The 15,705-nt window shown below is 49.3% G+C and overlaps 1 protein-coding gene across 3 annotated transcripts; it reads left to right on the forward strand.

Moving 5' to 3' along the window:
- The first annotated feature begins 963 nt into the window (after window positions 1-963).
- setd1a (SET domain containing 1A, histone lysine methyltransferase) lies at window positions 964-15,705 on the forward strand. 3 transcript variants are annotated; one of them, XM_068336178.1, is made up of 21 exons: window positions 964-979; window positions 1,997-2,141; window positions 2,229-2,327; window positions 2,426-2,696; window positions 2,918-3,048; window positions 3,182-3,423; window positions 4,296-6,048; window positions 6,247-7,233; window positions 7,323-7,490; window positions 7,692-7,773; window positions 7,854-7,996; window positions 8,225-8,264; window positions 8,353-8,533; window positions 8,651-8,694; window positions 8,819-10,110; window positions 10,583-10,937; window positions 11,083-11,264; window positions 12,978-13,088; window positions 13,257-13,376; window positions 13,465-13,602; window positions 13,700-15,705. In XM_068336178.1, exons 2-21 carry the CDS (start codon window positions 2,004-2,006, stop codon window positions 13,871-13,873), a joined length of 6,651 nt encoding a protein of 2,216 aa, XP_068192279.1. In that variant the 5' UTR covers window positions 964-979; window positions 1,997-2,003; the 3' UTR covers window positions 13,874-15,705. The 3 variants fall into 3 exon arrangements, with proteins under 3 accessions (XP_068192279.1, XP_068192278.1, XP_068192280.1); XM_068336177.1 differs by lacking the exon at window positions 964-979 and adding an exon at window positions 991-1,258; XM_068336179.1 differs by lacking the exon at window positions 964-979 and adding an exon at window positions 991-1,258 and having other exon boundaries at window positions 3,182-3,378.

Raw genomic sequence — 15,705 nt, forward strand, 5'->3', positions numbered from 1 at the left:
GGAGACAAGTGAGTTATTTCAAACCTTTACCTACCACGTGAAGTCTGTTGTTCAGCTAAGACTCACTATATATCTGTGAGTCAGGAACTGACCCAGAACACTTTGCCTCCACATCAGAAATGTAGTCTGAAGGTCCAAGTCTGAGCACAATGTCATTGAGAGAATAGAATTTCGAATTAATTTATCAGATTTCTACCTCATTCACCTGCAATCCTGTGGAACTCCTCCTTGATGATGATGACTGGTTTATCTCCAGGGAGATTGACAAAACTGGGGTAAAAGTTGTTTCAAGGTGAGGCACACTGAGCATCTCCTACATTGTATAGAAAACTACTGTTTGCAAAGAAAAATAAAATGAACGCAGAGCTACAAGCAATACCTGCTGGGATGTGAGAACATGACTGACTAGTTCTGCTGCAGATGTGAGGATGAATTTGGACGTGGATGTGTGTGATGGACCAGCTATAATATTCAAATTCTACTTACATGTTTAAATTATAGTAATTCAATTATAGCCTATGTCATGAATCACTGACGGGACATTTTTTTGCATACAGTATATAATTATTTTATTTTATTTTATGACACCCTACTTTCAACTATTCAAAGCTTGTTTTTTCTATATGCCGTATAACGAATAAATAAAAATATATCGCATAAATAACACTAAACAGTAGGAACCTTGTCCAGAATTGAATTTGAGTTCACTGACAACAATTAGCCTCCAGGGGGCGCAATAATAAATTTAACATCCTTGGCTTCAGTTCAGCAGATTCTAGCATACTTTAAACTGCATAAATCAACAATAAATAAATATTAGATTATTTATAAATTGTTTATTTAATATTAAACACGTTCATATCACCCCTTAATGTCGTAAAACTTCTTATTTACGTATTTATTGTGTTTGACGAAAGTGCCGGTCCAAACGTTAGGACTGCATTTGCTTAAACTGATGGAGAACAGGCGAGGTTTTCAGGTTGGTTACGCGATGGCGGCTCCCTCAACAATATAAGGATTTTACAGAGAAAACAGTGGCTTCAGTGATCTGAGAAGCGTGTTATAGACTCGAATAACTATCGGAATGATAGCGGAATCGTTTTAGCTCGTCGGTTTTGCTTAAACGCGTGTCGGATATGTCCCTTTTCTGTTAAGGGCTCAGTGTTTTTCTTGTTCGTCTCCCGGGCCTGGCCGGAGCTGCCTACACGGTAGCGGCGGGGTGCTACTTTCGGATGAGCGGGCAGTAGGTCCTGACGAGGTGGGGTCTGAATTTAACTGTACTAGAAGCAAAACGGTGCAGTAGAACCTACAAGAGGGGCGCATAAGATGTTTGACATCCATTTAATGATGTCGACGTTGACGGAGGGTCGTTGAGATCAAAGTTTAGCTCCTGACTCGATGTGCTCGCTAGTTAGCATTAGCCGACGTTAGCGTCAACTTGTCCTAGCTAATGGGAGAAGGTAGAAGTAATGCAACATTAATGGACGCTGTCTAGCGTGATAGCATGGTGCGGTCCGGGAATATATGAGAATCCGAATTAATTTGTAGTGAAGTGGAATTCTGTCTTAGCGCCGGAAAATGATTTCTTCGTATTTCGTCGGTGTAGCTAGCAAGTTGCTAGCTGTAGTCTCTGGTTAATGACGTAACGGTGTCATTGTTTTGACAGCACGCAGCGCCTGAGTCGAGGCTAAAGTCGCCCTGGTTACGATCCGGTTTGAAGTGTTTTCTTTTTCTGTTTTGTAAAAAAAATAAAATAAAATAAAGATCATTTTTATCAGAACTTATTCTTGCAAGTTAATATTTGGCTAACTAAAGTGACGCAGCTGCAAGTTTCTTTACAAAGTGAAACCAACTATGACCGATTTTACTGCAGCATTTCCCACCAGTATAGTTTGTTCAAGACTCACTCAGTTTTTACCTGGTTGTTATTATGCTTGATTACCTGGTTGTAATTACTGCTTCATTCCTCCATTCATGGTTCTCCTTTGACACTCAGTTGTAGGATGGATCCAGACGGTGGGACAGATACACAAAAAGCAGTCAGTTTGCAGTGGAAAAGCTACAAACTTGTCCAGGACCCAATAATTCGTCGGGTTGCTCAGAAAATCTACAGATACGATGGCGTGCATTTCAGCGTGCCTGTGAGTTTATATCCTTATTTTTAACATAATACATATCTGTACACGTCTACTTGTGTCTTTTAAGCTGCATCCTTACTGTTCCTTTAGGACTCTGGGTTTCCTCCAGTGGGTGAACTGCGAGACCCGAGGCCAAGAAGACTATGGTCCAGGTATGCAGAGTTGTCCCTGCCGGTGCCAAAGTTTAAGGTGAGAAGTGGTGTTTAATATGAATCTCACATAATAACAGCCACTTCTTCTTTTCCAATGATAAGATTGTTTCTTTGTTTTTGCATTTTACGTCACAGCTTGATGAGTTCTATGTGGGTCCCATACCACTTAAGGAGGTAACCTTTGCTCGACTCAATGACAACATCAAGGAGCCCTTTTTGGCAGAGATGTGTGCCAAGTATGGTGAGGTGGAGGAGATGGAAATCCTGTTTCATCCAAAGACCAGGAAGCATTTGGGTCTAGCCAGGGTGTTATTCACCAGCACCAGAGGAGCTAAGGATGCAGTCAAGCGTCTGCATAACACTTCTGTCATGGGCAAAATCATCCATGCCCAACTGGATATAAAAGGTAAGTTAAAAACACATGAACACATCTATAATTTGTAATATTTTTAATAGATCAGATGGTTTTGGGTGTCATGCCTTTTGATATGAAACTCTTCCTATTACTACAAACAAAATTGTCCTGTTAACGTATATTAGATATATTAGTACCTTGTTATAAGTACATTCTTTACACATAATTTTCCAGCGTGTATTTATTTTTGAGTGTTTTATTTTTTTACCCAGGCCAGCAGCGACAGAAGTACTACGACCTGATAGTAAACGGGTCTTACACTCCTCAGACGGTCCCCTTGGGAGGCAAGGCTTTGACAGACAGCATCCAGCCTCAGACACCAACACAACCACAGCCCGACACGGTACGGTCACACCATCATCATACACAGTGAAATTGCCAAGTTCATGAATAAGATTTTTTTGCATTTTTACCTCCACAAAATGTAAATGCTTCATCAAAATTAAATTGTAACACGTGTCTTTTTTGCTTTGCAGTCATCAGAAATCAGACGGAGGCTTTCCAGCGAGCTCGTGGTGTTGGCGGCTGGAGTTCAGGCCCTTACGGCAGGCAGTGTCACCCCGTGCTCTGCGGACACGGGTTACAGCGATCAGCGTCTGGACACGCCCACCTCGTCCATCGCGGGCTCGTCTGCCTCATCTCAGGGGGGCGGAGGAACGCCTTACAGCTCCAGGTCCGGCACTCCGTTCTCGCAAGACTCAGGCTTCACTGGCGGCAGGTTAGACAGGATTTCCTATGCAGTCACCTACTTACCCTTCTACAACTATGCTTTCCCTTTTCTCTCACAAACCGACCATTTGTTGTCCTCACACAGACTTTTTCTCAAAGAACAAAACACTTTGTGATCAACTAACTATCAAATCATTTCCCTGTATCTTACCCCACCTCTCAGCCCTGATAAATCACCGATCTGCTACAGAGAAAAGCTGACAGATCCTTCATCTAAATGTATTAATTTGGAGCCACCTTTCCTGTTAAGTACAGGCCTTTTCAGTGGACAGAGCAGTGTCTTATCGAAGGAATGAGCTTTTCAGAGATGGGTTACATGCAGGGAAAAGTTTTCTTGTATCCACGCCCGTGTTCAGCCATCAAGCTGTGAGAAGAAACAAATAGAGAGATTTCAAGAAATCACTGAACAATCTGTTTTTTTCTGTCTTCATGTTGTATTCATAACTGCTTGTAGCGGGTACACTATCCTGAATAAGTAGTCGCACATTTTTTTCCCATATTGTATGAATTTGAACAACATCATTATCCTGTTTGTATTCGCATGAAACAAGCCTTCGCTCACAGAGCAGGAGGGAACGCCTCGGGGTTCTTCACAGGAGTTGTGTCGTACCAGTATTTGGCGTCATAACATTAAAACACAAAAAACAGACTGTTATGGTTTGTAGAGCTTTCTGTTTATATCATTTCTCCGTTGGATCAACTTAAACAGCAAGAAAAACATGACAGTTTTGTTGTGCGTAATTATTTTACACAACTAGCGATGTTGGCGCTTTAATGAGTGGAGAAAAAGGAATCAGAATGTAGTTAAAGATATATTTGTGACCACCATTCATGGATCTATATGTCGTTCGTGTCTTGCAGACATACAGGCTACAACACAAGCTCGTTGGGAAGCGGCTACCCTCCCCAGGACATGCTGCCTTCCTCCTCCTCCTCCTCTGCTGTCTCTTCTACCGTCGGAGGGTACAAAGTCTCTCGCTACTCTGAGGATGCACAAGAACCGTTAATCTACCATCGTGGTCGCCCTATGTACCCCCCGACCGCGTCATACCGTCCTAATGAACCTCCATGTTACCCCCCGTACCCTAATGTCGGAGGGCCGGGGCCCCACTTGGCGCACCACTCCTCAATGCCTCCGCCACCTCTCGCCTCGCAGTTCGACCAGCCCCTGATGTCCGACAGGGACAGAGATCGCGAGCGGGACGCCGGAGGTCGATACGGGCTCGGCGGGATCAGCTCCCGGAGGTCGTCGTACCATCACCAGCAGGACACAAACTCTTCCTCCAAGTACCACTCCCATCACTCCCATCACCACTCGGATCGCAGGGACGAAAGGGGCTACCGGCGAGATAGCCTGGGCTCCCGATCCGGCGACCACGGCCACCAGAGGCACCGCAACCACCATCACTCTCACAACCACCACGGCGGCAGCAGCAGCCGCCGGAGGAGCAGCCACGACCGGGACCGGGATCGCGACAGGGAGCGCGAGAGAGAGCGAGACAGGGAGAGAGAGCGAGACCGGGACAGTGATTACTCCAACAGCTCTGACCCCAGATACAACTCCAACTCCTACCGCTCTTCCTCCAACAGCATGTCTCCCCCGCCCTCGTCTTACTCCGCATACTCATCCTCCAAAGAGGGCACCCCAGCTCCTCCTCCTCCTCAGGGACCGGAGGCGTCCGCCCGTCTGGGGGGCACCGGCCAAGCAGAAAGGGGTTCTGCTCCATCAGTAGGTGCTGATAAAGACTACGCTGGTCACCACAATGTCCTGCCTCCACCACCCCCACCGCCGCCGCCTCCCCTCCCACCGGCGTCGGTCATAGCGGCGGCGGTCGCCGAAACTCTCGGAACGCTGGACTTCAACCAGGAGAGTCCGGCCCACGAGGAGCAGTGGACAAAACCCAAACGCCGTCCCAGCACCCCACCCGCTCCGCCAAAGACACCCCCTCCCTCCTCACCGCCTCACCCCACCATCACTTCATCCTCCACTTCCCCTTCCTCTACCTCCCTCCCCCACCACCTACCTTCCTCCTCCAGCTCCCCGCCACCCCCACAGCGCGACTCCTGCTCCCCAGAGCCAGATTCGACTAATGAGAGTTTGCCGTTCGTCTACCACAGCAGCAGCCTCGACTCCCGTATCGAGATGCTCCTCAAAGAGCAGAAGGCCAAATTTTCTTTCCTGGCCTCCGACGAAGAAGACGAGGAGGACAGGAAAGAGGAGAAGCAGAAGGGCGCGCACGGGGGTGCAGGCGAGCGAAGGAGCGAGTCGGAGGAGGTGAAGGGGGAGCACGCCGTCGGGAACCAGGTGGGCGACAACGGGGAGAAGGACCACAGGAGGAAAGGAGAGAGAGACGGCCACAGAGGACGGAAACGGGGGAAGGGAGGAGAAGGTAGGAAGAGTCCCACTGCTGTCACGGCAACGACGCCATCTTCCTCCTCCTCCTCCTCCTCCTCCTCCACCTTCCCCTCCCACGTCCTGCCGCCGGAGGAACCACAGCCCCAGGAGGCCGTCGCCGTGACAGGAGAGTCGCAGGAGGAATCCCCGAAAGCCGGGCCTGACGACACGAGGAGCAGGACGGGGGCGCACACGCCCCCCTACAACGGGCAGAGTCAGGTAGGATCAGAAATATTTTGTCGCTCCATCGCCGTACTCGTTAATCACGTGTGGTTCCTGGAACGCATGAACCGCGAGGAACGAGGGATTTACTGTATTTATCTTATTTGTCTTGTGTTGTCACATCCACCCCCCCCCCGACCCGTCGTTAGCTTAAACGGTGGTTTCCCCACTTTAAAACAGTCTGTCTCCTTTCAGTCCCCCCCTCACTCCTCTGGAGAAGACATGGAGATCTCAGACGAGGAAGAGGAGGAGACCCTGACGACGGTGACCACCCACCAGTCCTCTGTCACCTCGGTCACCTCCCCCTCTTCCTCCCAGGCCGCCATGCCCACGCAAACAACAGACCCCGCATCGTCGCCCCCTCCCATCTCTGACTCTGCACAGCACTTTGGCACATCCATGCACCCCCCCATCCCTTCCTACCCTCCTCATTTGCCTCCTCCTCCTCCCCCTGGTTACTCCCTCCAGCCCCCACCTCCTCCGGGGATCCCGCCTCCGCCCCACATGGATCTGCACCCAGAATACCCCCCACCCATGCCCCCTCACATGTACGACTACGCCACCTCCATGGAGCTGATGAACCAGTACAGCGGGGGGGCGCCTATGTCCTTCCAGATGCAGACCCACATGCTGAGTCGCCTCCACCAGCTGCGTATGTCATCATCCAATGGCACCCAGGGTCCTGGGGAGGCGGCCACCGCCGACTACGCCTCCTACCACCTCCACTCCATGCCGCCCCCCCACACACACCACCCTTACATGGACCAAGAGGGGAGCGGGACGGGCGCGCATTACGACCAGGACCACCGCTACATGCCCCCCCACATGTCCTACCCTTACCCAGACCCACACGGCACTCACATCCCACCCCTCCCTCACCTCCCTCCTCCACACGGTGGCTGGCCGCCACAGGTCTTAGCGCCGCACTACCCGTCTTACATGCCCCCGCCCGGCTACGGCACCATGCTGCCCGCCGACGGGGAGGAGTTCAGGGCCCCGGGGGGGGCTGAGATGCCGATGCTGGCGGAGAATCCTCACGAGGCCACGGTGCAGATGGTCCTGGCCACCCTCATCCAGGAAATGAAGAACATCATGCAGAGGGACCTGAACCGCAAGATGGTGGAGAACGTCGCCTTCGCCACGTTCGACGAGTGGTGGGACAGGAAGGAGACCAAAGCCAAGGTCAGAAAAGAAATGTATTACATGGATTTAGTTTTAAGACTGAAATCGGAAAAAAAATAAACGTATAAATGTCCCCCCCCCACTCCAAGCCTTTCCAGACGATGGCCAGGGGAGTGTCTGCTTTGCGGGACGACGACAAAAAAGAGGAGAAGGTCAACCGTCCCCGGGAGCCTCTCATGTCTCTTGTGGATTGGGCCAAGAGCGGCGGGATGGAGGGGTTTTCGCTCCGAGGAGCGGTGCGACTCCCCTCCTTCAAGGTAAAAGCATCGGCGAGCGACACTTCCTGTTTGAACGTTCAGCAGCAAGACGGATGGTTTGGTCGGTTATACGTTTAAAGATCTGCGGAAAAAAAATACTCGATTGGTTGATTTTTTTTGGTCAGATTTTGAGGTGTCGGCTTACAGCAGGGCTGTGATTTCTTAATGTCTAAATAAAAATAACGATGTTTGGTTTTGTAGGTGAAGAGGAAAGAACCCCAGGAGCTCGACGAACGAGACATGAAGAGGCCACGGCCCTCGACCCCGCCAGACGAGGATGAAGGTTCGCTGAACCTGATACCGGAACGTCACAAAAGGAGGATGAATCGTCTCGTCATTCTGACGCTGTTTTCTCGTCCGCAGCGGCTGAAGGGAGAATTCCAGAGGCGGAAAGGCTTCGGGCTGAAAGGGACAACAAGAGGAGGAAAAAGAAACCGCGGAGCCGTAAACCCTGGGAGCTCGGCAGCGAGGGAGAGGAGACGTCTGATGGGTCCTCCACTGAAAAGGTTTCTGCTGTTTTTTTTTGTCGTTCTTCTTTTGTTTGATTGATTTCAAAGCCGAGATGAAGAACAAATTCAAGCTGGTTTTACAAAGTTCTTTGGCAACTTTTTTATTAAATTCATCCCTCAGAGCAGAATTTTGGATCTAAAGACTCTGATTCTGTGTGATTGCTAGATGGCAGCATTTCACCACAAATATTAAGCGTTGTCTTTGTTGTCTTTTTTTTTTTCTAGGAGGATGAGGAAGAAGAGGAAAGTGAAAAAGACTCTGATGGTAAATCAGAATCTCTGATCTTATTACTGTATGTTTGTGTCTACTTTTATGTCCATTTAAGGCGTTATTCTCCAATTTTTTGGTTTAGATGATGCCCTCAGCGCTGACAGTGACGACGAGAGCCTCTCCTCTTCCTCTGAAGGCTCTTCCTCCTCGGAATCTTCAACTTCTTCTGAAGATGAAGAGGAAGGTGAGAGGGCCGAGAGCGACGGACTCGACAGCCTGGATGAGTCCACCATGGACAGCACGACCGGGAAGGAAGACGACAGGTACAAAGTTTTGAAATCACGATGCGTCAGTCCGTGGTATCAGTCTGTCCAGCGTGTTGCATCGCTTTTCATTGTGTCATAATTACTGTTTCAAATGTTCTCTTCTGCCTTTCTTAGGGTTAATAGTTCAGCGTCTGTTACAAAGCCAGAGGTCAAAACAGGTGAGTCTTCATGAACGTCATCAGTTTGTCTCCAAGAGGAAGATCTGGACGTTCAGTTTTCGCTTTACAAAAATATGATTCGTTTCTCTTCTGAGGTCCTGTCTGTGTTTTCTTTTTCTCTCAGGAGAAGCCAAAGACGGCCGAGCGGATCCTTCAGCGGTGCCCGCCAAGCGTCCTCCGTCTCCCCCGTACCCCCGTCCTTCGTCGCCTGTTGTCCTCGTGCCCCCGCTCAAAAAACGCAGAAAGACTGTTTCGTTCTCCACGGGCGAGAGCGACGGCAAGACGCCTAGGCCGACCGCACCGCCGACGCCGTCCCCCTCCCACGCAGCGGGTGATCCTCGTCTCCTCTCCCCCGGCAGGCCTTCGGATTCCAGCGTCGCTCTTGTCTCGCCCCCCTTGGCCCGCCCCACTCAAGGCATCCAACTGCTCCCCTTTGCCTCCAAACCGGGCGAGGGCAACGCCCTCATTGTGCCCCCCGTGGGACGAAGCCCAGATTCTGAGGAGTCCAAAAAGGGACCGCCGGTTTCCCCTCAGACCACCCCCGTCAAAGCTGGAAAACGGGTAGCGGAGAAAGACTCTCCCAAATCGCCCGCCCCTCCTGTCATAGTGTGCCGCACCGTGCAGAACCTGCCCCTGGACCACGCCTCTATGTGCAGGATGGCCTTCGAGGAGGCCCCTCCCCCGCCGCCTGTCCACAAACGGTCCAGAGGCCGGCCTCGGACCACCAGCTTCTCCGCTTCTTCCTGTCACCCTCTCAGAGAGGAAGAGGATGAAGAGGAAAGCGACCAGAGGCTGAGGCTCCGGGAGCAGCTGGGGGCCTCCAGCCTCCTGCAGCTGGCTTCGGCTTCAGCCGCTGACCTCTCCGTGCTGGCAGACGTGGCGCTGAAGATGGACCCCGAAGCCGGGGACTCGGAGGAGACGGAGACGTCGGATGAAGCAGAGGAGCAGAAGATGGAGGAGCATCTCTTCTCGCCGGAGTCGCTGGCTTTGCTCATGAGCCCAGAAGGAGTCGTCGTCTTCTTGGAGCACAATTACTGCAAACCCCCAGTTCTCTCTTTGCCCCCCAGCAGCAAAAGGACTTCCTCCAGAGATGCTTCTGTCTTGCTGCCAGCAGAACTCAACACAATTTCCGGGGTGCTCGAAGCGCCGGAGGAGGTCATCGGTGAGGCGCTGCCATCCAGAGGAGACACGGGAGAGTACTTGTCTTCGGTGGGATCGTTTTGCGAATCCGACGACGTGGGCCAGGCTGCGGCTCTGCCTCCGTCGTTGAGGAAGATCGCCGCCGGCAAAGGATTCGAACTCGAGAGAGACACGAGCAAAAAGAGGAGAAGAAAAGACAAAGAGAACCTGGAGGCTCATCTCAGTAAAAAACAGAAGGAGCAGCTGGGCAAGAAGCAGAGGAAGCGGAAACTAGAGGTGCGTGGGACTTCCTGTAAATGTCCTAATTGTAGGCAGCGTGTCGTAGGAAGCAGTCTGTCACAACAGACCGCTGACAAAACAGAATGACTCACGGCGTGTCCCATTTAGGTTTCTGTAACGGCGGCGCGGGATGTTTTGGTAGCGCACTCAGGTGTTTCCCCGTTTGAAAGTGACTGACCTGCACACCGTTTCTCAACTACAGTAAATGATGTCAGTAGATGGAGGCGTTTGTAATACCAGCATCCTGCAGAACCGTGTGTCCCCATTTAGTAGAAAGAGGAACCACATTACAGTATTTTCCACACTATAAGACACACCTTCAATGAATGGCATATTCTAAAACTTTTGAAAACTGTCGGTTTTTGAGAAAATTAAAGGCTCTTTGGTGCGCCTTATAGTACGGAAAATACTGTCATCTGATCCGCTGGTTTAATCAGGATAACTTTAATGTCCCTCCTCCTCTGTGCAGGACTCCGACTTAGATGAAGAGGTGGATGTGGAAGAGCTGGAGTCTGGCGAGCTGTCCAGCTCGGACACGGAAGACGACATGGTCGAGGAGGTGAGGAAGAGCGAGCGCCTCTTCCTGCAGGAGGCGGGGATAACCTCGTCTCAGCGTTGGCCCAAACCCGTCCCGGCGCCCGAGCTGCCGCCGAAGACGTTCGAGAACCGCGGCGAGTTCGAGCAGATGACGATCCTGTACGACATCTGGAACTCCGGTCTGGACGGCGAGGACTTGATGCTGCTGAAGAAGACGTACGAGAAGCTGCTGCAGGACAATCACAGCTCCGATTGGCTCAATGATACTCACTGGGTCAGCCACACAGATATCCTTATCAATGACTTCCTGCCTGAAATAGTCATGTGATCGCTGTTACGTCCAAACAATCAATGATCGATCAGTAAAATGTGTGATTTTTTTTTCCGATATAACCCTCGTTCCCCATTCTTTCCCTTAACTTTGAGCCGCACTGACCAATTTGCCGAACCCTCGGCGTAAGAAGAAGAACGCGGGCGGGCAGCTCCGTGAGCACGTGACCGGCTGTGCCAGGAGCGAGGGCTACTACGCCATCAGCCGCAAGGAGAAGGACGTCTACCTGGACCTGGACCTGCCTGAGCAGGTCATACGAGAGGTGGAGAACGTCGACACCTTGGTACGTACGCTCCTAAACCACACACACGTGAGGCCAACGAGTTTATGACATAGTTGGGAAAGATGCAGCAAAATTCTGATGGTGTTACTCAATGGCCACTGTGGAAAGAATGATATTATCCAGCTCTCTGCTGACTCTAACGCCTGGGGGTCCAGTAGAAGCCCAACATGTTGATTTTATATTGCTGTTACAGCCAGCAGGAATTTAATTGGCAGGAATGTGAATGAGCGCGACTGACCCAACCGGCAATTTTGGGGTTTGGTTTTATTGGACATTTCTAAAGATGGATGCTGATGGAGGAATGATGGAGCAGCACGAAACATAATGAACTCGTGCTTTTTGTCGAATCTTGAGGTTTTACATAATAAGCTGACACAAACAACTAATTAAAAACAGACAAACAACAACTGGATCCTTTTTTGCAGCTGACTGTAAAGGTGTCAGACGATAATTCTCCTTTTTATTTGTTTTGTTGTGTTGTTTTCTCTTTCTACGGCTTGCCAGAATTTCCAGTAATAGGTCTGGTGGTCCAAACCATTATAAAACTCTTCATTTACAATAAATGAGACATCGTCAGCGATCCGATCGTTCCGGGTTCCCGTCTCCTCATCGGTCCGTAATGCAGCATTTTTGATTTCGTTGATGCAGTGAATCAAAACAGACGATTTCATGAACATTTGGTTCTGCAACAGCTGGAAACAGTCTGTGTGTGTGTGTGTGTGTGTGTGTGTGTGTGTGTGTGTGTGTGTGTGTGTGTGTGTGTGTGTGTGTGTGTGTGTGTGTGTGTGTGTGTGTGTGTGTGTGTGTGTGTGTGTGTAAGTCTGTGTATGTGATAGGCGCTGTGAAATGCCTGAATCACAGAGTCATTATTTCCTCCTGCTACTGGATGTCTTCAAAACAACACACTTAAAAACGCGTGTGGATGAGATATTAGCCATCCAGCCATCAGCGATCTTCTTTTTTAGAACAGCTTTCGTCGGTCACACAGTTGTTTTTATTCTTCCCACCTTCCCAGTCGTGTTCGTGTTCTGCTGTAGATATTTTTGGGTTCTCATACAGAGAATGTGTTCCTCTCTCTCTGCTGATGATCCCATCATTCCCTCTCCCCACACTGCTGGGTTGTTCAGGCGTTAAGAACAGTTGCTGATTGCTTTAATTTCCTCGTGATATGTTTTCCTCTTCGTCGCCATGGAGAATAGCGGACCAGCCAGCCAGGCCTTCCAGGCCTGCTGCAAACCATTTACAACATATATGCGTTCAGCTATTTGGGGTTCAGTATTCATTCTGTGACGACTATCCTCTCAGTGGGGGGGGTGCTTGTCGTCAGCCTGACTGTCTCCCTCCGCACCATGCAGTGATCTGTGCGATATTGAGCAAACTCTTCTTGTACAAGTTGTTTCTTCTGGTTTGTCGAGTGGAAAAAGCCCAAATCTCAAAGTCTTAAAGTCTTCAAGCTTCATATCCTGAGTGTGTTGGTTCTGCAGAGCTTCTTCCTGGACGTTTTGTTCCTTCATTGAGGTGAAGGTGAAGCATATGTTGTAAAAATGGAAGACTAACTTGTTACTTCTTCTCAGTGCTGTCTGCCTTCTCACCCACAACGGCGTAACGATCAGAGAGTTCCTCTGGTTCATCTCAAGGCCGTTTGATAACAGGGTGGGGGATGGGACGAGGTTGATCTCTGCCGTTAAACTCTTTGCTGTTTGTTTCTGCTAGGGAGCCAACCGGGTGCTATCAGAGAGACGATCGGAGCAGCGCCGCCTCCTCACCGTTATTGGCACCACGGCCGTCATGGACTCTGATCTGCTCAAACTCAACCAGCTTAAGGTAATCAGTCACGCTGACATGCATATCGCAAAGTTGTAAACACGTAATTTTATACTGAAACTTCAAACATTCCTTGTATCCGGCTGACGTACAGCTAAAAGAAAAAAACAGATGTTTTATGCCTTTTCCTGAAAACCGCCATTAAAGACTTTTTTTGTCCCGACACAGTTCCGGAAGAAGAGACTCCGTTTCGGACGCAGCAGAATCCACGAGTGGGGCCTGTTCGCCATGGAGCCCATCGCCGCCGACGAGATGGTCATCGAGTACGTGGGTCAGAACATCCGACAGGTGACGCTTCCTTCATTCTACCTCCAGTTGGTACTCCTGGATGTTACGTTCAGTTCTAACTCCAGTCGTCAATCTCCGGTTTCTCCAGATGGTGGCCGACAATCGGGAGAAGCGCTACGCGCAGCAGGGCATCGGCAGCAGCTACCTGTTCAGAGTGGACCACGACACCATCATAGACGCCACCAAGTGTGGCAACCTGGCCCGATTCATCAACCACTGCTGCACTGTGAGTCCGCACCGCCGGGAGATAGCCGCTAAAGCTAACACCAGGTTTACCTGTGGGGGGTGTTGCTTATCGGTCTTTCCTCGCTTTCTTCCTACAGCCAAATTGTTACGCCAAGGTCATCACCATCGAGTCCCAGAAGAAGATCGTCATCTACTCCAAGCAGCCCATCGCCGTCAACGAGGAGATCACCTACGACTACAAATTCCCCCTGGAGGAGAACAAAATCCCTTGCCTGTGTGGGACGGAGAACTGCCGTGGAACACTCAACTAGAGGACACGCTTCTCTTCCTCACTCGCCAATGGTCAGCCATAAGCAGACACTCCACCGGTTCACGGCCCCGGCCCCCTCCCCAGCCCCCGTCCGCGCCACTCCTCCTGAAGGCCACGCGGTTCTCTCTGTTCCCAGGAATTAAAATATATGCACATTTTTCATCCTGCTGGCGGTCCCTCAAGCCAGTGTGTGATGCGTTTGTGATACCTGGGAGGGGGGGAAGAGAGGAGTCGGGGGGGGGGGGGCTTGCCGGTAGCTCTTCTGCGGCAGTATTCGGACATGAATGGGCGACGGCACCCTGCGGCGCCAGGCGTGAACGCTCATTCTATTATGACACAAATATCCAGTTTAGGAAGGCGATGAAAAGCAAAAAAAAAGCTACCCCTGGTTATAGACTACAACCTGGATCTTCTAGTGTTAAAACACCCCCCCCCACACACACACACACACACACACTCACCAACCCCACCCCACCCCCACAGAGACGCACAGGAATATCCGACAAATTCAGGGTTTTTAAAAAGCGCTTATCAAGCGCGCACTTTTAACAACTTCAATCAATGTGGTCATCAGTTATGCAAGATTTAAAGGTGTGAAGATTCTTTTTGGAGCTTCTTTTTTATTTCATTTTGAAGTATTGTTATTATTATATATTACTGTTGCTGTTAATAATGATATTTAGTTGCGTTCGCTGTCAGCATCTTACAGTCAGATGAGCTTCGGTGTTCCCTCTCACTGTCCTCAGTGGTCTGTGGTTCACCAGTCCTGTAAAGCTACCCCCCACACCCCCTTCTCACTATACGTTCTGCTCCTGATTTGCCCCAAAGCTTGGTAAAAATAAAAACCCCACCAGATGTTATTTTTTTAACCCATTTTGTAACAATGTCAGGTAAGTTGTAGCTCAGCGTGTTTTATGTGACTGTTGAATTTTTGTCTGCCGTCAAAAATTCTGCTTTTCTGACATTCTCATATTTAGTTTTAACCGCTCATCAGTTAGCAGAGCTCCGAATTTCTTCCCAACACGTTCAAATAAAAAACAAAAATCACGATCAAAGTCCTGCAGGTTGTTTAAAATATCATGTTCAGTGTTTTTAGGTAGAGTTCTTGTGCTGCAACTGTTTTTAAAAGGCACATTTGTTTGATTAGGTCAGGTCTCTTTAAAAGTTTTTTTTCTCTCTCTTCGTTTCTGCTATTTAGTGGGATGTATTAGTGTTTTATTTGAGTGTGGACTCGCAAAAACCTCCCTCCATCAAACATTGATCGATTCTGACAAATAAAAGTCGTGCAGATGTTCTGTCTGTAGCGTAGAAGGTGCTTAAAGGTGATCCTCAGCAGGTTTGGGATGCGCTGCAGACGCTGGGATGCACACGGCCTTTGCGTCGTCTTTTTTTCCGTGTGCCTGTGGCCGTCCAAAGTAGTTCCCTAACGTTTGAACTTTCAATTAGCGGAAGCTTTTATTTCTTTCCCTCCCAAAACAGGGGAAAATATGTAGGATATTTTTTTCGCAGCAAAAGCCTTTCATTACAAGCCAACCCTCTTTACAACAGGATAAAAGTATGAAAGGAAAAAAAAAAATCCAAAAAGTTTCTTGTAAATATTGTAGAGGTGTTTGTTTCTCGTAGAAACACACTGATTTCAAGCTGTAAATATGTTGTTCCTTGTCCTCTCTCCACGAGGAGGAAACATGTACATACCTTCCATTCATTTATTTTTTATTGTTTTTCCGTTTAATTTGATGATTATTTTAATATTATTTGCAATATTTCTCTTGTATTAATGCGTTGGACCCTTTATTAATGGTGCATTAAAATATTTTTTAAATAAAATTAAAA

This window comes from Antennarius striatus, chromosome 16 (assembly GCF_040054535.1).
Source record: "Antennarius striatus isolate MH-2024 chromosome 16, ASM4005453v1, whole genome shotgun sequence".
Lineage (NCBI taxonomy): Eukaryota > Metazoa > Chordata > Actinopteri > Lophiiformes > Antennariidae > Antennarius > Antennarius striatus.

Bases quoted from the DNA above. Each gene is read 5' to 3' on its own strand.
- setd1a (XM_068336178.1), top strand. From the start codon at position 2,004: ATGGATCCAGACGGTGGGACAGATACACAAAAAGCAGTCAGTTTGCAG. The intron at 7,774-7,853 runs GTTCGCTGAACC...TCTCGTCCGCAG, and splicing joins CCCGCCAGACGAGGATGAAG to CGGCTGAAGGGAGAATTCCA. The intron at 8,265-8,352 runs GTAAATCAGAAT...TTTTTGGTTTAG, and splicing joins AAGTGAAAAAGACTCTGATG to ATGATGCCCTCAGCGCTGAC.